Source organism: Oncorhynchus gorbuscha, unplaced genomic scaffold (assembly GCF_021184085.1).
Source record: "Oncorhynchus gorbuscha isolate QuinsamMale2020 ecotype Even-year unplaced genomic scaffold, OgorEven_v1.0 Un_scaffold_2266, whole genome shotgun sequence".
Taxonomy (NCBI): Eukaryota; Metazoa; Chordata; class Actinopteri; order Salmoniformes; family Salmonidae; genus Oncorhynchus; species Oncorhynchus gorbuscha.
In genome coordinates this window covers 62,501-85,512 of record NW_025746822.1, presented here as the reverse complement: position 1 = coordinate 85,512, position 23,012 = coordinate 62,501, and the positions used below count along the sequence as shown (strand labels likewise).

The window sequence follows — 23,012 nt, the reverse complement described above, 5'->3', positions numbered from 1 at the left end:
TTGGCAAAAATACCCAAAAGGAAGAAAAAAATATTGATACCGAACGTCAGATTTTTACAGTGATGCTGAAACCACCGTGCCAAAATGTATGTATGGTCTGAAATTCTACAACCCCTGAGAAAAAAATATTGATTTCATTCTAAAATAATACATATAGATATGGACCTTACGATGTGGTATCCAGCGTTCGGCCAACCCTAGTCTCGACGCAGCGTTCGGCCAACCCTAGTCTCGGTTCGGCCAACCCTAGTCTCGACGCAGCTTTCGGGCAACCCTAGTCTCGCCGTTTGGCCAACCCTAGTCTCGGTTCGGCCAACCCTAGTCTCGGTTCGGCCAACCCTAGTCTCTCGACGCAGCGTTCGGCCAACCCTAGTCTCTCGACGCAGCGTTCGGCCAACCCTAGTCTCTCGACGCAGCGTTCGGCCAACCCTAGTCTCTCGACGCAGGGTTCGGCCAACCCTAGTCTCTCGACGTTCGGCCAACCCTAGTCTCTCGACGTTCGGCCAACCCTAGTCTCTCGACGTTCGGCCAACCCTAGTCTCTCGACGTTCGGCCAACCCTAGTCTCTCGACGTTCGGCCAACCCTAGTCTCGACGTTCGGCCAACCCTAGTCTCGACGTTCGGCCAACCCTAGTCTCGACGTTCGCCAACCCTAGTCTCGACGTTCGGCCAACCCTAGTCTCGACGTTCGGCCAACCCTAGTCTCGACGTTCGGCCAACCCTAGTCTCGACGTTCGGCCAACCCTAGTCTCGACGTTCGGCCAACCCTAGTCTCCACGCAGGGTTCGGCCAACCCTACCTTTAAACCTTTAAAAGCCAAGGGCAGGACATGTTAGCACCAAGTTGAAACATGGCTAATATCAATCTTTAATAAATTAATCTTCAGATTTTTTTACACGGCACAAAAAGTACACACACACACACCACTGAACATTAACACACACACACACACACCAATGAACATTACATAACAGTCTGCATTAACACACACCAATGAACATTACATAACAGTCTGCATTAACACACACCAATGAACATTACATAACAGTCTGCATTAACACACACCAATGAACATTACATAACAGTCTGCATTAACACACACCAATGAACATTACATAACAGCCTGCATTAACACACACCAATGAACATTACATAACAGTCTGCATTAACACACACCAATGAACATTACATAACAGTCTGCATTAACACACACCAATGAACATTACATAACAGTCTTGAGGGGGGTTGTTTTTGGTGTTGGAGAGGGGGGTTGTTTTAGGTGGTGTTGGAGGGGGTGTTTAGGTGGTGTTGGAGAGGGGTTGTTTAGGGGGTTGTTTAGTGGTGTTGGACGGGGGGTGTTTAGGGGTGGTGTTGAGGGGTTGTTTAGGTGGTGTTGGAGGGGGGTTGTTTAGGTGGTGTTGGAGGGGGGGTTGTTTAGGTGGTGTTGGAGAGGGGGGTTGTTTAGGTGGTGTTGAGGGGGGTGTTTAGGTGGTGTTGGAGGGGGGTTGTTTAGGTGGTGTTGGAGGGGGGGTTGTTTAGGGTGGTGCTGGAGTGGGGGTTGTTTAGGTGGTGTTGAGGTTGTTTAGGTGGTGTTGGAGGGGGGTTGTTTAGGTGGTGTTGGAGAGGGGGTTGTTTAGGTGGTGTTGGAGGGGGTGTTTAGGTGGTGTTGGAGGGGGGTGTTTAGGTGGTGTTGGAGGGGGTGTTTAGGGACAGGGCTGTATATCTATGTTGTGGTGTTTCTATGTAAAGGGACAGGGCTGTATATCTATGTTGTGGTGTTTCTATGTAAAGGGACAGGGCTGTATATCTATGTTGTGGTATTTCTATGTAAAGGGACACAGCTGTATATCTATGTTGTGGTGTTTCTATGTAAAGGGACAGGGGCTGTATATCTATGTTGTGGTGTTTCTATGTAAAGGACAGGGCTGTATATCTATGTTGTGTAATTTCTATGTAAAGTGACAGGGCTGTATATCTATGTTGTGGTGTTTCTATGTAAAGGGACAGGGCTGTATATCTATGTTGTGGTGTTTCTATGTAAAGGGACAGGGCTGCATATCTATGTTGTGGTGTTTCTATGTAAAGGGACAGGGGCTGCATATCTATGTTGTGGTATTTCTATGTAAAGGGACAGGGCTGTATATCTATGTTGTGGTGTTTCTATGTAAAGGGACAGGGCTGTATATCTATGTTGTGGTGTTTCTATGTAAAGGGACGGCACTGTAGGAGAAGCGGAGGGCCGGAGGACCACTTCCTGCGTGGTGCTGTTTGATGAGGTCAGACAGGAAGTGCAACACCTGGAGGTCATCCTCCCGCTGAAGCCCCGCCCACAGGAAGTCCCTGCGGCTGAGTCACGTGGAAGTCATCATCCTCCCGGGGAGGCTGGGAAGCTGGAGGTCCAGAGTGGCTGTGGCAGATGGGTGGTGCCTGACCCCCAGGTGAACTCTGAGCTCTACCCGATGTTAGAGTTGGAAAGGTCAGGAGAACAGGAGAAGAGGAAGGCCTTAGCTGTCAGCTCAGCGGTGGCAGCTCTCCACGTGGAGAAGGTAGGAGGGATGCCACGACCTGGACATAAGAAACACAAACCAAACATTCAACCCATTTTTACACTCTGATAGACATTCAAATAGTTTAGTTGAAGATGAAGTCAAGACATAAGACAGGAATGCTGTGTTCACAACCAAGTGGAAGTAGGAATTTAAGACCCCATTGGACTGGGAGAGACATCCACTGGAACGCCCTCCAACTGGCCAATAGTAGTGGGAATTTAAGATCCCTGGGAGAGAGACATCCACTGAACGCCCCTCCAACTGGCCAATAGTAGTGAGAATTTAAGATCCCTGGGAGAGACATCCACTGGAACGCCCCTCCAACTGGCCAATAGTAGTGGGAATTTAAGATCCCTGGGAGAGACATCCACTGGAACGCCCCTCCAACTGGCCAATAGTAGTGGGAATTTAAGATCCCTGGGAGAGACATCCACTGGAACGCCCCTCCCTCCCGTCACCACGACACTACCCCCCCCCCTCCACCACGACTCTACCCCCTACCGTCACCACGACTCTACCACCCCCTCCCGTCACTACGACTCCACCCCCCCTCCCGTCACCACGACTCTACCCCCCTCTCGTCACCACGACTCTAGCCCCCCTCCACCACGACTCTACCCCCCCACCCTCCCGTCACCACGACTCTACCCCCCTCCCTTCCGTCACTACGACTCTACCCCCCTCCCTTCCGTCACCACGACTCTACCCCCCTCCACCACGACTCTACCCCCCTCCACCACGACTCTACCCCCTCCCTTCCGTCACGACTCTACCCCCTCCCTTCCGTCACCACGACTCCACCCCCCTCTCGTCACCACGACTCTACCCCCCCCCCCTCCTGTCACAGAAGCCACCATTGAGGTGAACTGTTGTAACTGTGTACAAGACAAATCAACAACAAAAAAAGACTAATCATTTCACTAGCCTATCAGAGTGTGGGGGTTGGCCAGCCGGCCAATGAGGTGTCCGTGGTAGGCGGGGCTTCTCAGTGTACGCTGGTCCAGGTCCAGCACGGCCAGGTAACGTCCGTAACGAGCCAGAGAGTGAAGCATGCTGGGAGCTGTAGGAGACGTCCTGGGGAGAAAGATGGAAGTTATTTAGTGATTTATACAGTGTTCTAGAACTTCGACTTGTGTTCTAGAACAGCGGTTCCCAAACTTTTATAGTTCAGTACCCCTTCAAACATGCAACCTCCAGCTGTACCGCTAGTCCAGTACTCCTTAAAATCATTCAACCTCCAGCTGTACCCCTAGTTCCAGTATCCCTTCAGCCGGCCAACTAGGTGTCCGTGGGTAGGTGGGGCTTTCTCAGTGTACGCTGGTCCAGGTCCAGCACGGCCAGGTAACGTCATGCGTAGCCAGAGAGTGAAGCATGCTGGGAGCTGTAGGAGACGTCCTGGGGAGAAAGATGGAAGTTATTTAGTGATTTATACGGTGTTCTAGAACTTCGACTTGTGTTCTAGAACAGCGGTTCCCAAACTTTTTATAGTTCAGTACCCCTTCAAACATGCAACCTCCAGCTGTACCGCTAGTCCAGTACTCCTTAAAATCATTCAACCTCCAGCTGTACCCCCTAGTTCCGTACCCCTTCAAACATTCAACCTCCAGCTGTACCTCCTAGTCCAGTACCCCTTCAAACATTCAACCTCCAGCTGTACCTTCAAACATTCAACCTCAGCTGTACCCCTCTAGCACCAGGGTCAGCTGTACCCCCTCTAGCACCAGGGTCAGCTGTACCCCTAGTTCAGTAACCCCCTCAAACATTCAACCTCCAGCTGTACCCCTCTAGCACCAGTACCCCCCTCTAGCACCAAGGGTCAGCTGTACCCCCTCTAGCACCAGGGTCCAGCTGTACCCCCTCTAGCATTCAGGGTCAGCTGTACCCCCTCTAGCACCAGGTCAGCTGTACCCCCTCTAGCACCAGGGTCAGCTGTACCCCTCTAGCACCAGGGTCAGCTGTACCCTCTAGCACCAGGGTCAGCTGTAAAAGGGTTCCCCTCTAGCACCAGGGTCAGCTGTACCCCTCTAGCACCAGGGTCAGCTGTACCCTCTAGCACCAGGGTCAGCTGTACCCCCTCTAACACCAGGGTCAGCTGTACCCCCTCTAGCACCAGGGTCAGCTGTATCCTCTAGCACCAGGGTCAGCTGTACCCCTCTACAGCACCAGGGTCAGCGCACTCTCAAAATGTTATTATTTGCCATCATAGTAAGCCTGCCACACACACTACGAGAAACTCGTCATCATGCAAGCGGTCAGTAAAATGACAAAAAAAAAGCCTGTCTCTCAATTTAAAAAAATGTGTCAATACTTTGCCCCTTGATAACCAACGTACTTCTCTGTATGTTGTGAAAGCGATACATGGTCGCTGCCCATATCGTTGCATAGTGCAGAAAGTGATTTATTATGGTGTTCTAGAACTTCAACTTGTGTTCTAGAATGAGAGTTCAGGCCTTGCTTAACTTCTTGGTGACGGGGCAGTATTATTTTAACGTCCGGGATTTAAATTAAATGCATGCCCAAATTCAACTGCCTACTCATCCCTAGATGATAAGATATGCATATTATTCGTAGATTTGGATAGAAAACACTCTGAAGTTTCTCAAACTGTTTGAATCATGTCTGTGACTATAGCAGAACATATTTAGCAGGTGAGAGTCACTCTCTTTTCAATGGGTTTCATTGGGAATCAGATTTCTAAGGGACCTTCTTGCAGTTCTTACCGCTTCCACTGGATGTCAACAGTCTTTAGAAATTGGTTGAGGTTTTTCCTTTGTGCAATGAAGAAGTACGGCCATCTTGAACGACTTCAAGTGTACTGTTAGATCGAGGCGCGTCACCAGAAAGCTACAGTTGTGTTGTTATTTCTCTGAACACCAAATGGTTTAATTTTAAGGTGAAACGAGGCTACTCAGGCAAGAAAAAGAAAAACCTCGCCCAAATGTATAGCCCCGTTGGAAAATAGAAACGATTGTTTTTAAAAATGTGAATCATTTTTATTTGGCGTACTCCCGACGGCATTGCGCATACCCCAGTTTGGAAATACCTGATCTAGAACTTGGATAGGAGGCAGAGTAATGGGGACGTTCAACATTACAACAGACTATAAAGGCCTGATAAATCACTACTCAATATCATTTGTAGCTCAGTCAGTCACAATTTACCCATGATACATCAGGGTTTTGATGCTCTGTTTTTACCTGTGGATTCCGATGAGTCTCCAGGTGAGCAGGTCAGTCAGCTGAAGAGGCGTGGCCAAGTAAGGCTGCACAGCATCTCCATAGCGACCAGGTGAAGGCAGGTAGCGAGAGGGCAGCGACCGTCCTCCTCCACGGAACCCTCCTCTCCACCAATCACCACCAGCGGCCGTCCACTTAGCAGGCAGAACACGGCATTCTTGGGAGAAGGAGGAATTCTGCCGCAGGAACCTGAGGGCTCCAGGACCCGCCTTCCTCCTCTGGCGCTGATGTCGTCGAGGATTACTAGCGCTGTGGTTGCCATGGAGATGTGTGGGAGGCAGAGGAAAGATGGAGAGGTGCTGATGTTGCTCATACAGTCCGATGCCTCGTCTACACTCAGCCTGTAGGGGTGTCGCTTAGCAACCGCCGCCTGACCCCGACCTCTAACATCTAACCTCAAGGGAAAGAAAAAGTTCACCTGGAGGTCAGGCACCACCACCCGCCTGCCGTCACGCCCAGCCTGACCTCTGACCTCGCCGTTGGCATGATGACCCTCGTACTGCTGGGAGGAGCCCTCTACTGACACCTGGTGGACTGGAGACAGAAACTATATCAGTTACTAAGAGAAAACAGATGATACGTTTGTAAGACACCTTGGGGAAAAAAGCATCTGGGATATTGATAAAGGGAATTATATGCAAAAGGTAATGATTAAAGTATCCCACCCTGAAACTATTAGGGATATTGATAAGGGAATTCTATGCTTAAAATAATGATTAATCACCCTGATTTAAGGATATTGATAAGGGAATTATATGCTTAAAAGGTAATGATTAAGGTATCCCACCTTGAAACTATTAGGGATATTGATAAGGGAATTATATGCTTAAAAGGTAATGATTAAAGTATTCCACCCTGAAACTATTAGTGATTATTGGTTTATGTAGTACAATGAATGATTAATAAACGTCCAATAAGGTTCAGTAGAGACATGGGAGGAGAGAAATGTGTGTGTGTGTGTGTCGGAAGAAAATACAGAGAGATTCAACTGTGTTTGACCCGACCTGAACTCTGAGAAACGTATGATAGGACAGGGAGTCCTTCTCAAGGTTCCTGTAATCTCGGGGGAATGGAACTGACAGCGCTGGGTAGTGATACCCAGTGGTGAGAACTCTTGGGAAGGATACAATTCACCTACTGTTCGTGTGTATGTATGCGTGTAGGACATCTACTGTTTGTGTGGAGGTATGTGCATTATAAAATGGATGTCTTTGTATTTTGGACTTCAGAGCGCTCTCGTGAATAAACTGTACGAATTTTTTAGGCATAAACTAAGTCTTTTTGCTAATTATTAAAACCCAGGTTTGTAACCTGGGATTGGTCAAAAGCTTATTGTTAGTTATTATCATTGGGATTGAAAATTCTCTTGACAGATATGTCATTATTATTATTATTGAAGAGGACAAACAGACAGTCTTACCCAGAGTTCTCTGGGGCTCAGACAAGGGGGCCGGAGTGTCCCATCTCTCTGGCTTCTCCTCCTCCAATTCCCGGACTTCAATACCCAGGGTGCGGTGCAGCCGGTGAGGAGTGTCCTCTAGCTCCTCCTTTCCTCTGTCTGGACTATATTACCCAGGATTCTTTGGTGCCGAGTTTGCTCCTCCTCCTTGTGAACTACAATACCCAGGGTGCTGTGCTGCTGAATGGGCGTGTCCTCACCTGCTGCCTCCTCCTCCTCTTCCTGGATTACACTACCCATGATTCCATGCTCCTCAGGCTCCTCCTCTGTGATGGCGTTGAAGATGAGGTCGTCGGGGAAGATGGAGTCTGAGGTGCTGATGATCTCAATACTGTCCTCGCTGTTCGCCCTCCGTGCCAGGGACCGCACGTCACGTCTCATCCACACCTCCACAGGGGCACAACTCCGCACCACATCACAGCCTTCACCCTGACCCAACCCACCAGACAACTCTATAGGAGGAGAGGAGAGAGTCTAACACGTAGCCCTGACCCCTGACCCACCAGACAACTCTATAGAAGGAGAGGAGAGAGTCTAATACACAGCCCTGACCCCTGACCCACCAGACAACTCTATAGGAGGAGAGGAGAGAGTCTAATACACAGCCCTGACCCCTGACCCACCAGACAACTCTATAGGAGGAGGAGTCTAATACACACAACACCCCATAATGACGTCACAACACCCCATAATGACGTCACAACACCCCATAACGACGTCACAACACCCCATAACGACGTCACAACACCCCATAATGACGTCACAACACCCCATAATGACATCACAACACCCCATAACGACGTCACAACACCCCATAACGACGTCACAACACCCCATAATGACATCACAACACCCCATAATGACAAAACGAAAACAGGTTTAGACATTTATGCTAATGTATTCAAAAGAAAAACAGAAATACATTATTTACATAAATATTCAGAAACTTTGCTATGAGACTCGAAATTGAGCTCAGATGCATCCTGTTTCCATTGATCATCCATCGATTAAGATGTTTCTACAACTTGATTAGAGTCCACCCGTGGTAAATTCAATTGATTGGACATGATTTATAAAGGCACACACCTGTCTGTATAAGGTCCCCAAGAACGAAGGTCCCCAAGAACGCAGTGGCCTCCATCATTTTTAAATGGAAGAAGTTTGGAACCACCAAGACTCTTCCTAGAGCTGGCCGCTCGGCCAAACTGACCAATCAGGAGAAGGAGCTTGGTCAGGGAGGTAACCAAGACCCGATGGTCACAGACAGAGCTCCAGAGTTCCTCTGTGGAGATGGGAGAACCTTCCAGAAGGACAACCAACTCTGCAGCACTCCACCAATCAGGCCTTTATGGTAGAGTGGCCAGACGGAAGCCACTCCTCAGTAAAAGGCACCTGAGAGCCCGCTTAGAGTTTGCCAAAAACCACCTAAAAGACTCTCAGACCATGAGAAACAAGATTCTCTGTTCTGATGAAACCAAGATTGAACTATTTGGGCTGAATGCCAAGCGTTACATTTGGAGGAAACCTGGCATCATCCCTAGAGTGAAGCATGGTGTTGGTGGAAGCATTATGCTGTGGGGATGTTTTTCAGCGGCAGGGACTGGGAGACTAGTCAGGATCGAGTCAAAGATGAACGGAGCAAAGTACAGAGAGATCCTTGATGAAAACCTGCTCCAGGGCACTAGACCTCAGATTGGGGCGAAGGTTCACCTTCCAACAGGACAACAACCCTAAGCACACAGCCAAGACAACGCAGGAGTGGCTTCAGGACAAGTCTCTGAATGTCCTTGAGTGGCCCAGCCAGAGCCCGGACTTGAACCCGATCTAACATCTCTGGAGAGACCTGAAAATAGCTGTGCAGCGACGCTCCCCATCTAACCTGACAGAGCTGAGAGGATCTGCAGAGAAGAATGGGAGAAACTCCCAAATACAGGTGTGACAAGCTTGTAGCATCATACCCAAGAAGACTTGAGGCTTTAATCACTGCCAATGGTGCTTCAACAAAGTACTGAGTAAAGGGTCTGAATACTTAAGTAATGTGACAGTTTTTTAATACATTTAAAAAAAAAAATTGTGCATTTGCAAACATTTCTAAAACCTGTTTTGCTCTGTCATTATGGGGTATTGTGATGTCATTATGGGGTATTGTGATGTCATTATGGGGTATTGTGATGTCATCGTGGTCCTTCTGTAGCTCAGTTGGTAGAGCATGGCGCTTGTAACGCCAGGGTAGTGGGTTCGATCCCCGGGACCACCCATACGTAGGAATGTATGCACACATGACTGTAAGTCGCTTTGGAGGTAAGCGTCTGTAAATGGCATATTATTGTGTAGGCATTGTGATGTCATTATGGGGTGTGGGAAGAAACGATTGAATCCATTTCAGAATAAGGCTGTAACACAACGTGTTAAAAGTCAAGGGGTCTGAACAGATTCTGAATTCACTGTACCTCTGAGTTCCATGTGGGTTAGTCCCTGTGTTCTATACGAGCGCTCCGTCCCCAGAACCTCAATGCTGTCTCCACTGCTCACGCTGCCTGGTCTCGTCTCCGCGGTTACTCCTTCTCCTCAGGATCAAGTGCCGGCTCTGCCCCTCCACTTCCTGTCTCCAGTTTGATTGACACCTCCTCCACGCAGGAGAAGAACGACTCCAGGCTCGGTGGTCCCGCCCCTGCCACAGGATGTGACATCACGCCGCTTCTCCCTCTAGCCCCGCCCCTCCTCCTCCAGGTCCTCCTCCTCCTCCCTGGTCCCAGAGCTGGAACAGGAACTGTGTGTGTGAAAGCGTCCTAGAGAGCCTGTGTGTGATGCGACGGTTGTGTAGAACACTCTGGTCTCCACGGAGACGGCGTTCTGCGTTGCCCAGCTGTTCTAGCGTCAGAGACAGGAAGTAGCAGTCGCTCAGCTCCTCCAACGGCTTCAGACGGCGGTCGAACCGCCTCGCTGACCAGCCCCCGCCCCCTAGCGACGCCCCGGAAACCAGCTGGGGGGTGTATGAGGGGGAGGAGAGATCAGGAGTCAAGGGGAGGGTCTCTGGAATCAGGGAGGGGTCGTAGGGCAGAAAGCCTGGGTCTTTTAACTTCCTGTTGGGATAGGAAGTGACCTGGTAGAGGAGGGATCTGTGGTCCAGGATGGAACGATCCACGCTAGCAAGCTCGTTGGCCGTCTTCTGCAGCTCCGCCTCCTCCCTGATCTCCGCACCCTCATTGGATAATCTTTGAAGCGCTGCTTGAAGGATGGATCGTGTGTACCTGTCAACAGAGAGAAGGATTTTAAAAACGCTCACACAAACAAACTCTGTGGATCGTGTGTACCTGTTGTCATGACGTTGGCCTGGGGGATAGGTTTCTGATAGTCATAAATACCTCTCCCCTCCTTTTATCCTCTCTCTACCCTACTGATGTGACATTTAAAAACCCCTTGGTTAACATAGAGATTCTGGGAACATCAGAAGGTGGGGGGGGAATGAACTATATTCTGGTAATCCGACCAATCGAACATATGAGGTGGTACTTAATGAATATGATGTCAGTTCGGTTGTCATCTGAGATATTCTCATCAATGATAAGATGACATAAACTCTACAGTGGAAAGTCTACACATTAGAGTTATCGGATTCACATGGAATTGTTGTTCAATTTAAATGTTTGAATATGAAATTATTTGTGATGGGATTTTAGCTTCTAAAATGTGACATTTGGGTTTTCATAAGATAGGGCTGCTCAATCAGTGGCCCGCCCCTCTGAAGGGACAAGGGCTATAAATCTTTTCAAACACACCCTCCTCTCCCTTCCTATATAAGCCCTTGACGACAACATAACTTCCTGTTCCGAGGATATGAGGACGACGGTCCGATGTCAGAATGGTTCAGATAATAACTACAGAACAAAGCAAACATCAGCGTGAGCTTTGGTTGCGAATGGTATGAACTTTGAACTCTTATTCACGACAGAAGTGATACCTCCTAGCCGTTGAGTTAGCGACCGCAGCTGCAAACGAGGGTTACGAAGGAACAGACAGAGTATCCCGTCTATCACACAACGACGTTACAACAACTTATCCAATTGACCACCAGAGACATTCTTCAAATGACAAAGGACTCGGTTGGGCAACACGGTCTTCCATCTAACACCAACCTACTGAAGCGAGCTCAGAGTAAATATTTATTGCATTTTCCTTTTTCAAAATGGGGGTAATTCAGAATGCATAAGATACTGTATTTACGATAGCACAGCTTCTTCCTTTGTTCCTCAGTCTTCCCGCTCTTTCACTCAAACCCAACCCCTTTTCCTTGTGTAACAAAGGGGACGTTTTCCTTGATGACGTAATTTGTAATCAAAGTTAAGATTGAATTATGTGCATGTGTGATTCTGTGTGATTAGTTAGGTATTTAGTAAATAAATAATTAAACCCTATTTTGTATTGCTGATTCAACTTGTTAGCCAGGATTCATGCAGATAAAATAATTTACAACTTTCAGATGAGACTGAATTAAGACGACGATTGATATCGACTGCTATGGATGTAAAATGAGTGAGGGCAGCAGTGTAGCCTAGTGGTTAGCGCGTTGGACTAGGAACCGGAAGGTTGCAAGTTCAAACCCCCGAGCTGACAAGGTACAAATCTGCCGTTCTGCCCCTGAACAAGCAGTTAACCCACTGTTCCGAGGCCGTCATTGAAAATAAGAATTTGTTCTTAACTGACTTGCCTAGTTAAATAAAGGTAAATAAATATAAATAAATAAATGTTACTAGGTCTTTACGAGTTTTTTGGAAGATAACAGCTCTATAAATATTATTTTGTGGTGCCCCGACTCTCTAGTTAATTACATTTACCTGATTAGCTCAATCAGGTAATATTAATTACGGAGAAATTATTTTATAGAATAGCATGTCATGTCACTTAATCCGGCATAGCCAAAGACACGACACTGTCAACAGAGAGAAGGATTTAAAACGCCCACAAACAAACTCCGTGTGAGTGCTTGAAGGTGTGTGTGTGTGTCTCTGTCCTCTTACTCTAGGTCATGAAGCTTCCTCTGCAGCTCGCGGGCGAAGGCCCGTCGGTTTCCGGTCTTCAGGCACTCGGAGGCGCGGGGAGAAGAGGAGCGACAGCTCCTGGAACTGCAGCATGATCTTCCTCTCGTCGGCAGAGACGTAGGCCATGCAGAACGGGCGGACGAAGCCCCGGGCCTCCAGGTCATAGAGTGTGAGGTGGTGAACGTAGGCAAATGCCCCTCCTTAGAGTCACCCAGCACCACCCGGGGAGTCCTGGAGGAAGAACACAACCACCCGCTTCTTAGAGAGTTACCCAGAACCACCCTGGAGGAAGGACACAACCACCCCCTTCTTAGAGTTACCCAGAACCACCCTGGAGTCCTGGAGGAAGGACACAACCACCCCTCCTTAGAGTTACCCAGCACCACCCTGGAGTCCTGGAGGAAGTACACAACCACCCCCTCCTTAGAGTTACCCAGACCCACCCTGGAGGAAGGACACAACCACCCCCTCCTTAGAGTCACCCAGCACCACCCTGGAGGAAGGACACAACCACCCCCTCCTTAGAGTCACCCAGCACCACCCTGGAGTCCTGGAGGAAGGACACAACCACCCCCTTCTTAGAGTTACCCAGAACCACCCTGGAGTCCTGGAGGAAGGACACAACCACCCCCTTCTTAGAGTTACCCAGAACCACCCTGGAGTCCTGGAGGAAGGACACAACCACCCCCTTCTTAGAGTTACCCAGAACCACCCTGGAGTCCTGGAGGAAGGACACAACCACCCCCTTCTTAGAGTCACCCAGAACCACCCTGGAGTCCTGGAGGAAGGACACAACCACCCCCTCCTTAGAGTCACCCAGAACCACCCTGGAGTCCTGGAGGAAGGACACAACCACCCCTCCTTAGAGTTACCCAGCACCACCCTGGAGTCCTGGAGGAAGGACACAACCACCCCCTCCTTAGAGTTACCCAGAACCACCCTGGAGTCCTGGAGGAAGGACACAACCACCCCCTCCTTAGAGTTACCCAGAACCACCCTGGAGTCCTGGAGGAAGAACACAACCACCCCCTCCTTAGAGTCACCCAGAACCACCCTGGAGTCCTGGAGGAAGGACACAACCACCCCCTCCTGAGAGTCACCCAGAACCACCCTGGAGTCCTGGAGGAAGGACACAACCACCCCCTCCTGAGAGTCACCCAGAACCACCCTGGAGGAAGGACACAACCACCCCTCCTTAGAGTCACCCAGAACCACCCTGGAGGAAGGACACAACCACCCCTCCTTAGAGTCACCCAGAACCACCCTGGAGGAAGGACACAACCACCCCCTCCTTAGAGTCACCCAGAACCACCCTGGAGGAAGGACACAACCACCCCTCCTTAGAGTCACCCAGCACCACCCTGGAGGAAGGACACAACCACCCCCTCCTTAGAGTCACCCAGAACCACCCTGGAGGAAGGACACAACCACCCCTCCTGAGAGTCACCCAGAACCACCCTGGAGGAAGGACACAACCACCCCCTCCTTAGAGTCACCCAGAACCACCCTGGAGGAAGGACACAACCACTGCCTCCTTAGAGTCACCCAGAACCACCCTGGAGGAAGGACACAACCACCCCCTCCTTAGAGTCACCCAGAACCATCCTGGAGTCCTGGAGGAAGGACACAACCACCCCCTCCTTAGAGTCACCCAGAACCACCCTGGAGTCCTGGAGGAAGGACACAACCACCCCCTCCTTAGAGTCACCCAGAACCACCCTGGAGTCCTGGAGGAAGGACACAACCACCCCTCCTTAGAGTCACCCAGAACCACCCTGGAGGAGGAAGGACACAACCACCCCTCCTTAGAGTCACCCAGAACCACCCTGGAGGAAGGACACAACCACCCCCTCCTTAGAGTCACCCAGAACCACCCTGGAGGAAGGACACAACCACCCCCTCCTTAGAGTCACCCAGAACCACCCTGGAGGAAGGACACAACCACCCCTCCTTAGAGTCACCCAGAACCACCCTGGAGGAAGAACACAACCACCCCCCTGAAACACACTGAACCACAGGAGGAAGAACTACTAACCACCCCCTGAAACACACTGACAGAGGACTGACACTAGTCTAACACAACCCCCTGAAACACACTGACTGACAGAGGACTGAGACTAGTCTAACACAACCCCTGAAACACACTGACTGACAGAGGACTGAGACTAGTCTAACACAACCCCCTGAAACACACTGACTGACAGAGGACTGAGACTGGGATTTGAACCGGCAAACCGTCTGGTAGTTAGGGGTTGGGTGCCTTGCTCAAGGGCACAACCGCAGACGATGGCATCTGGGATGATGCCAACAACACTAGGGAGGCAGGCTCACTCCACACCAGATTTTTCTCCGTCGGAGCTGGGATTCGAACCGGCAAACCGTCTGGTTGCTGGGCCCCTTCTCTAAACACCAGGCTCCCTACCTCTGAGAGGCCAGACGGGGGGAGGGTCTGGAGGGAAGGACCAGCTGTCTGGTGGTGTGGCTGAGGACCAGGGCTACCTACCTCTGAGAAGGCCAGACGGGGGAGGGTCTGGAGGGAAGGACCAGCTGTCTGGTGGTGTGGCTGAGGACCAGGGGCTACCTACCTCTGAGAAGGCCAGACGGGGGAGGGTCTGGAGGGAAGGACCAGCTGTCTGGTGGTGTGGCTGAGGACCAGGGGCTACCTACCTCTGAGAAGGCCAGACGGGGAGGGTCTGGAGGGAAGGACCAGCTGTCTGGTTGTGTGGCTGAGGACCAGGGGCTACCTACCTCTGAGAAGGCCAGACGGGGAGGGTCTGGAAGGAAGGACCAGCTGTCTGGTTGTGTGGTCTGAGGACCAGGGGCCCACGGCTGGTAGTCAGACAGACATGATGCGTAGAGAGAAATGGTTCAGGTCGAAGGAACCGATCACTCTGGGGTCATCAGGATGGTCCGGACCGGTAGGGGACCCACCTGGACAGGAAGACAGAATATATACACTCTCAGTATAATAAACACACCACCCCCTCCACCTGGACAGAATATATACACTCTCAGTATAATAAACACACCACCTCCTCCACCTGGACAGGAGGACAGAATATATACACTCTCAGTATAATAAACACACCACCTCCTCCACCTGGACAGGAAGACAGAATATATACACTCTCAGTATAATAAACACACCACCCCTCCACCTGGACAGAATATATACACTCTCAGTATAATAAACACACCACCCCTCCACCTGGACAGAATATATACACTCTCAGTATAATAAACACACCACCCCTCCACCTGGACAGAATATATACACTCTCAGTATAATAAACACACCACCCCTCCACCTGGACAGAATATATACACTCAGTATAATAAACACACCACCCCTCCACCTGGACAGGAGGACAGAATATATACACTCTCAGTATAATAAACACACCACCCCCTCCACCTGGACAGAATATATACACTCTCAGTATAATAAACACACCACCCCTCCACCTGGACAGAATATATACACTCTCAGTATAATAAACACACCACCCCTCCACCTGGACAGAGGACAGAATATATACACTCTCAGTATAATAAACACACCACCCCTCCACCTGGACAGAATATATACACTCTCAGTATAATAAACACACCACCCCTCCACCTGGACAGGAGGACAGAATATATACACTCTCAGTATAATAAACACACCACCCCTCCACCTGGACAGAATATATACACTCTCAGTATAATAAACACACCACCCCCTCCACCTGGACAGGAGGACAGAATATATACACTCTCAGTATAATAAACACACCACCCCTCCACCTGGACAGAATATATACACTCTCAGTATAATAAACACACCACCCCTCCACCTGGACAGAATATATACACTCTCAGTATAATAAACACACCACCCCTCCACCTGGACAGAGGACAGAATATATACACTCTCAGTATAATAAACACACCACCCCCTCCACCTGGACAGAATATATACACTCTCAGTATAATAAACACACCACCCCTCCACCTGGACAGGAGGACAGAATATATACACTCTCAGTATAATAAACACACCACCCCTCCACCTGGACAGAATATATACACTCTCAGTATAATAAACACACCACCCCTCCACCTGGACAGAATATATACACTCTCAGTATAATAAACACACCACCCCTCCACCTGGACAGGAGGACAGAATATATACACTCTCAGTATAATAAACACACCACCCCTCCACCTGGACAGAATATATACACTCTCAGGATAATAAACACACCACCCTCCACCTGGACAGGAGGACAGAATATATACACTCTCAGTATAATAAACACACCACCCTCCACCTGGACAGAATATATACACTCTCAGGATAATAAACACACCACCCCCTCCACCTGGACAGAATATATACACTCTCAGTATAATAAACACACCACCCCCTCCACCTGGACAGGAGGACAGAATATATACACTCAGGATAATAAACACACCACCCCCTCCACCTGGACAGGAGGACAGAATATATACACTCTCAGTATAATAAACACACCACCCCCTCCACCTGGACAGAATATATACACTCTCAGTATAATAAACACACATATCACTATGCTACTCTCTGTTTATCATATATGCATAGTCACTTTAACTATACATCCATGTACATACATACTACCCGATCAACCAGTGTTCGGTTACCCGGGCTATCTGCATTGTGTCCCACCACCCACCAACCCCTTACTCTACTGCTACGGTTCACCATATCTATGTGTCCCACCAACCCCTCTTTTTACCGCTACTCTCTGTTCATCATATCTATCTGTGTCCCACCAACCCCTTGTTACTCTACTGCTACTCTCTGTTCATCATATCTATCTGTGTCCCACCAACCAACCCCCTCTTTTACTCTACTGCTACTCTCTGTTCATCATATCTATCTGTGTCCCACCAACCCCTCTTTTACTCTACTGCTACTCTCTGTTCATCATATCTATCTGTGTCCCACCACCCACCAACCCCTCTTTTACTCTACTGCTACTCTCTGTTCATCATATCTATCTGTGTCCCACCACCCACCAACCCCTTTTACTCTACTGCTACTCTCTGTTCATCATATCTATCTGTGTCCCACCAACCCCTCTTTTACTCACCCAAAACCTTTTGTGCACTATTGGTTTTACACCTGTTGTATTCCGCGCAAGTGACAAATAAACTATGATTTGAAAACACACACACCACCCCCTGCCAGGTCCTACCTGTTCTGAGAACTCAGCCACCAGTATGAAGTCCCTGTTGAAATGGGCAGGGGAGGTCCAGGGGTGAGAGAGGGAAGGAGAGGGAGGGAGAACTCCTCTGGCAGGACCTGGGCGTCTGGGCACCCCCAAATCCCCTTCACTGGTGAAGGCCAGCACATCAGGAGACCCAATCATGACGTCATAAAAATCAATCCCAGGTGTCTCTGTGTGTTGATCCTAGAGAGCCAGTGTGTGTGTTTGGTCACTTCTTCGTGTTCCCGTTTAACATTCCCGGTGGAGTCCGTTTTGGCACCGGGAGAGCTGACCGGGTAACGGGTATTAAAAAGTCTTGCTGTTGTGTTGTTGAAAACTTAACTAATCGAAGTACAACTTAAAAGCGAAACCAACATGTTTAACTTTCACTTCTCATTAAAATGTATTTAGATCGGTGGACGTCGGTAAATAACATTTTAACACGGAAGAGTTCAACGTCAGAGCGAGGTGTTAACTTACCGACGTAACCGGGAGTCGCTTTACGTCAACAACAGCTGTCCTGAAGCAGCGACAAAAACACGTAAACACAAAGTAGCCCACGACAGGAGCGTTAAATTAACCGGGAGAAACAGGTCCGTCTGCGGAAGTAACACCGAGTCACATGGTCAACTTTTGGCCCGGTTCCTCTTTTCGCCTCCGTAGAGAGTAATGAACTGAACTCTACCGGAGACTCGCAGCTCCGGTGGAGAGAAACGAAGTGTGTATCACGTCTTCAGGCAGCGGGTCCAACTCCAGACATATTGAGCCATGTGACAGCTGCCGGTCGTGAGCGGGGAGGAGCCGTTCCTTCTTTACCGGGGTGATGAATCCGTCCCGAGACACCTCGAGGAGACTTGTGAAAGGGCTGAATCACCGCCTCCGGTGTCCGGTGGGAATTCAGTCCTCAGCGGGGACAGATCATTTCGGTATACAATAACGGGATTGATTTGTGGGAAAAAGAAGCTATTTACTGATGCAAGCTTGGATTTGTAGTTCAATCATGACCCGATGGACTACAAATTACAACTTGAAATAAAATGCAACATGAAAAGCGTTCATTAAATGTCCACAATGTTGGATTTAACTTGACAGAATTATATCACCTAAACATGTAAATAATGAGGATTATTATCACCAGTAGTTCAGCAGAAAACATTTATTTAAATAAACACTCTTCAACTTAAAAACAACCCCTGCAGCAAACGCAAAACACACACAACATTATGAAAAGAAAAAAGGGTTGAGCGCTTTATTCAGTAGAAGGTGCATATAATGACGTCATTCAACAGGTTTAAAAGAAGAGAAATTGGCGGAGGGATTTTAGACATAATTATCACTTTGTGGCTGTGGTAACTGGCGCTAACTCTGTTGTCTTGTGTCGTCATAATTATCACTTTGTGGCTGTGGTAACTGGCGCTAACTCTGTTGTCATGTGTCGTCATAATTATCACTTTGTGGCTGTGGTAACTGGCGCTAACTCTGTTGTCTTGTGTCGTCATAATTATCACTTTGTGGCTGTGGTAACTGGCGCTAACTCTGTTGTCTTGTGTCGTCATAATTGTCACTTTGTGGCTGTGGTAACTGGCGCTAACTCTGTTGTCTTGTGTCGTCATAATTATCACTTTGTGGCTGTGGTAACTGGCGCTAACTCTGTTGTCTTGTGTCGTCATAATTATCACTTTGTGGCTGTGGTAACTGGCGCTAACTCTGTTGTCTTGTGTCGTCATAATTATCACTTTGTGGCTGTGGTAACTGGCGCTAACTCTGTTGTCTTGTGTCGTCATAATTATCACTTTGTGGCTGTGGTAACTGGCGCTAACTCTGTTGTCTTGTGTCGTCATAATTATCACTTTGTGGCTGTGGTAACTGGCGCTAACTCTTGTCTTGTGTCGTCATAATTATCACTTTGTGGCTGTGGTAACTGGCGCTAACTCTGTTGTCTTGTGTCGTCATAATTATCACTTTGTGGCTGTGGTAACTGGCTGGGTAGTGCTCATTGAGGGCTTCCACCATTTTAAAGTAGTCAACTAGGGTGGGGGATTCCTATGGGTTGTAAAAGCCTCAATGGCGCAGGCCATTCTGAAACAGCATTTTGGAAAAGAGAGAGCTGTACTAGATCTAGATATATAGTCCACAGCAGGAGAAAGTCTGTCACTACGTCTGCAGTAACCTGATTCTGGGTGTCTGTGTAAAACGCGGCCCTAGTCTTCTTTTTAATTTCTTCCTCCCCTCATCTACTTCCCTTAAGGCACAGTCCATCATCATCATCAGCATCAGTCTCTGTGCTGCTCAGTCAGAGCCCCCCCCATCAACTCATCCACACCGTAGTACTCATACACAATGTATAAATTATCTCTGTTTAGTCAGTCAGTGAAGGAGATGCACGACTGCCTGAACAACAATCTCCCGTCCACGTCTCAGTGGAGCGGTAATATGGCACAACTGATCTATAGACATCAGGGTGGTGTCTCTCATATCTAATACATGTCCTCTTCCTCTCTGATATATACACCAGGTTAGAGTATATATATATGATCTATAGACATCAGGGGGGTGTCTCTCATATCTAATACATGTCCTCTTCCTCTCTGATATATACACCAGGTTAGAGTATATATATATATATATATATGATCTATAGACAGGGTGGTGTCTCTCATATCTAATACATGTCCTCTTCCTCTCTGATATATACACCAGGTTAGAGTATATATATATATATATATATATATATATCTATATCAGCAGAATGTCTGGTTCAGAGACGGCGCAGTACAACATAAAGCCCATCTCATCGACCTCTTCCTCCGTCACTCCGTTCAACATATTAACACTGGGCTTGAAGTAGCTAGGTAACACCCCCTGTTCCAGATAACCTATCAGCTCCCACACACACTGCTGGAACCGCCCACTCAGACAACCCTCTGACCAATCCACGTCCTTGTCGCTGAGGTGGAGGATGAGGTTGGCCAGCGGTGCGGCGGTGAGGGGTCGCAGGGCGGGACAGTGTCGACAGACGGCTTTGAGGGTTTTGAGGAGGGCGCGTCGGACCCCCTGGTCAGCGGAGTCAAGCTGGGTCAGGCGCTGGGTCTCCCAGGGGTAGAGGGAGAGGTGCCAGGCACTATCCCAGGGCTGGGTTAACTCTACCTGGGCAGTCAGGACCACGTCTGCCTCCCTCAGCACCGGCACTACGGAGATGAAGAGAGTATCACCTCGCTCTGGTCTGGACACACAGAGAGACATATCAGTTATATATTAACCCTGACCTTTAACCCCTGACCCTAACTAACACAGTGATATATCAGTCATGTATTAACCCTGACCTTTAACCCCTGACCCTAACTAACACAGTGACATATCAGTTATGTATTAACCCTGACCTTTAACCCCTAACTAACACAGTGATATATCAGTTATATATTAACCCTGACCTTTAACCCCTAACTAACACAGTGATATATCAGTTATATATTAAACCTGACCTTTAACCACTAACTAACACAGTGATATATCAGTTATATATTAACCCTGACCTTTAACCCCTAACTAACACAGTGACATATCAGTCATGTATTAACCCTCAGGTCTGGATAGAGACAGAGATACACATTAACCCTGACCTTTAACCCTCAGGACTGGAGAGAGACAGAGATACACATTAACCCTGACCTTTAACCCTCAGGTCTGGAGAGAGACAGAGATACACATTAACCCTGACCTTAACCCTCAGGACTGGAGAGAGACAGAGATACACATTAACCCTGACCTTTAACCCTCAGGACTGGAGAGAGACAGAGATACACATTAACCCTGACCTTTAACCCTCAGGACTGGAGAGAGACAGAGATACACATTAACCCTGACCTTTAACCCTCAGGACTGGAGAGAGACAGAGATACACATTAACCCTGACCTTTAACCCTCAGGACTGGAGAGAGACAGAGATACACATTAACCCTGACCTTTAACCCTCAGGACTGGAGAGAGACAGAGATACACATTAACCCTGACCTTTAACCCTCATGTTGTTTTTCATGGTAGGCTAACTTAAAGCAGGTACAGTCTCAGTGTTCACAGTAAAACTGTAACTTAGAGCAGGTACAGCCTCAGTGTTCACAGTAAACCTGTAACTTAAAGCAGGTACAGCCTCAGTGTTCACAGTAAAACTGTAACTTAAAGCAGGTACAGCCTCAGTGTTCATAGTAAAACTGTAATTTAAAGCAGGTACAGCCTCAGTGTTCACAGTAAAACTAACTTAAAGCAGGTACAGCCTCAGTGTTCACAGTAAAAGTAACTTAAAGCAGGTAGAGCCTCAGTGTTCACAGTAAAACTGTAACTTAAAGCAGGTACAGCCTCAGTGTTCACAGTAAAACTGTAACTTAGTGGGTACAGCCTCAGTGTTCACAGTAAAACTGTAACTTAGTGGGTACAGCCTCAGTGTTCACAGTAAAACTAACTTAGTGGGTACAGCCTCAGTGTTCACAGTAAAACTGTAACTTAGTGGGTACAGCCTCAGTGTTCACAGTAAAACTGTAACTTAAAGCAGGTACAGCCTCAGTGTTCACAGTAAAACTGTAACTTAAAGCAGGTACAGCCTCAGTGTTCACAGTAAAACTGTAACTTAAAGTGGGTACAGCCTCAGTGTTCACAGTAAAACTGTAACTGAAAGGGTACAGCCTCAGTGTTCACAGTAAAACTGTAACTTAGTGGGTACAGCCTCAGTGTTCACAGTAAAACTGTAACTTAGTGGGTACAGCCTCAGTGTTCACAGTAAAACTGTAACTTAAAGCAGGTACAGCCTCAGTGTTCACAGTAAAACTGTAACTTAAAGCAGGTACAGCCTCAGTGTTCACAGTAAAACTGTAACTTAAAGCAGGTACAGCCTCAGTGTTCACAGTAAAACTGTAACTTAAAGCAGGTAGAGCCTCAGTGTTCACAGTAAAACTGTAACTTAAAGCAGGTACAGCCTCAGTGTTCACAGTAAAACTGTAACTTAAAGCAGGTACAGCCTCAGTGTTCACAGTAAAACTGTAACTTAAAGCAGGTACAGCCTCAGTGTTCACAGTAAAACTGTAGCAGGTACAGCCTCAGTGTTCACAGTAAAACTAACTTAAAGCAGGTACAGCCTCAGTGTTCACAGTAAAACTGTAACTTAAAGCAGGTACAGCCTCAGTGTTCACAGTAAAACTGTAACTTAGAGCAGGTACAGCCTCAGTGTTCACAGTAAAACTGTAACTTAAAGCAGGTACAGCCTCAGTGTTCACAGTAAAACTGTAACTTAAAGCAGGTAGAGCCTCAGTGTTCACAGTAAAACTGCTACTGACTGCTGATAACTTGTTTACTGAGGAAACATGTGACTATGAGATATGTGGGCTGTCCCACTGAGATATCTCTGACTGACTGTTAGTCTCTCTGGATAAGATCGTCTGCTGACTAAAATATATATCTGTGTGTGTGTCTGTGTGTCTCTGTCTGTCTGTCTGTCT

General features: G+C 48.2%; 1 protein-coding gene and 1 long non-coding RNA gene across 2 annotated transcripts in view; both read right to left on the bottom strand.

The window, feature by feature from the left end:
- Positions 1–5,961: 5,961 nt before the first annotated feature.
- Positions 5,962–7,308, bottom strand: LOC124025528. Its single transcript, XR_006837201.1, has 3 exons — positions 7,206–7,308; positions 6,204–6,319; positions 5,962–6,034 (listed from the first exon to the last, which is right to left on the bottom strand). It is a non-coding gene; the product is annotated as an uncharacterized LOC124025528 (long non-coding RNA).
- Positions 7,309–19,631: 12,323 nt separating this feature from the next.
- Positions 19,632–23,012, bottom strand: part of LOC124025524 (mitochondrial dynamics protein MID51-like) — a 28,611-nt gene continuing 25,230 nt past the window's right edge. Inside the window, exon 9 of the mRNA XM_046338910.1 lies at positions 19,632–20,749. Coding sequence (XP_046194866.1) covers positions 20,263–20,749 — 487 coding nt within the window. The 3' untranslated portion in view covers positions 19,632–20,262. The remainder of the gene's footprint in view (positions 20,750–23,012) is intronic.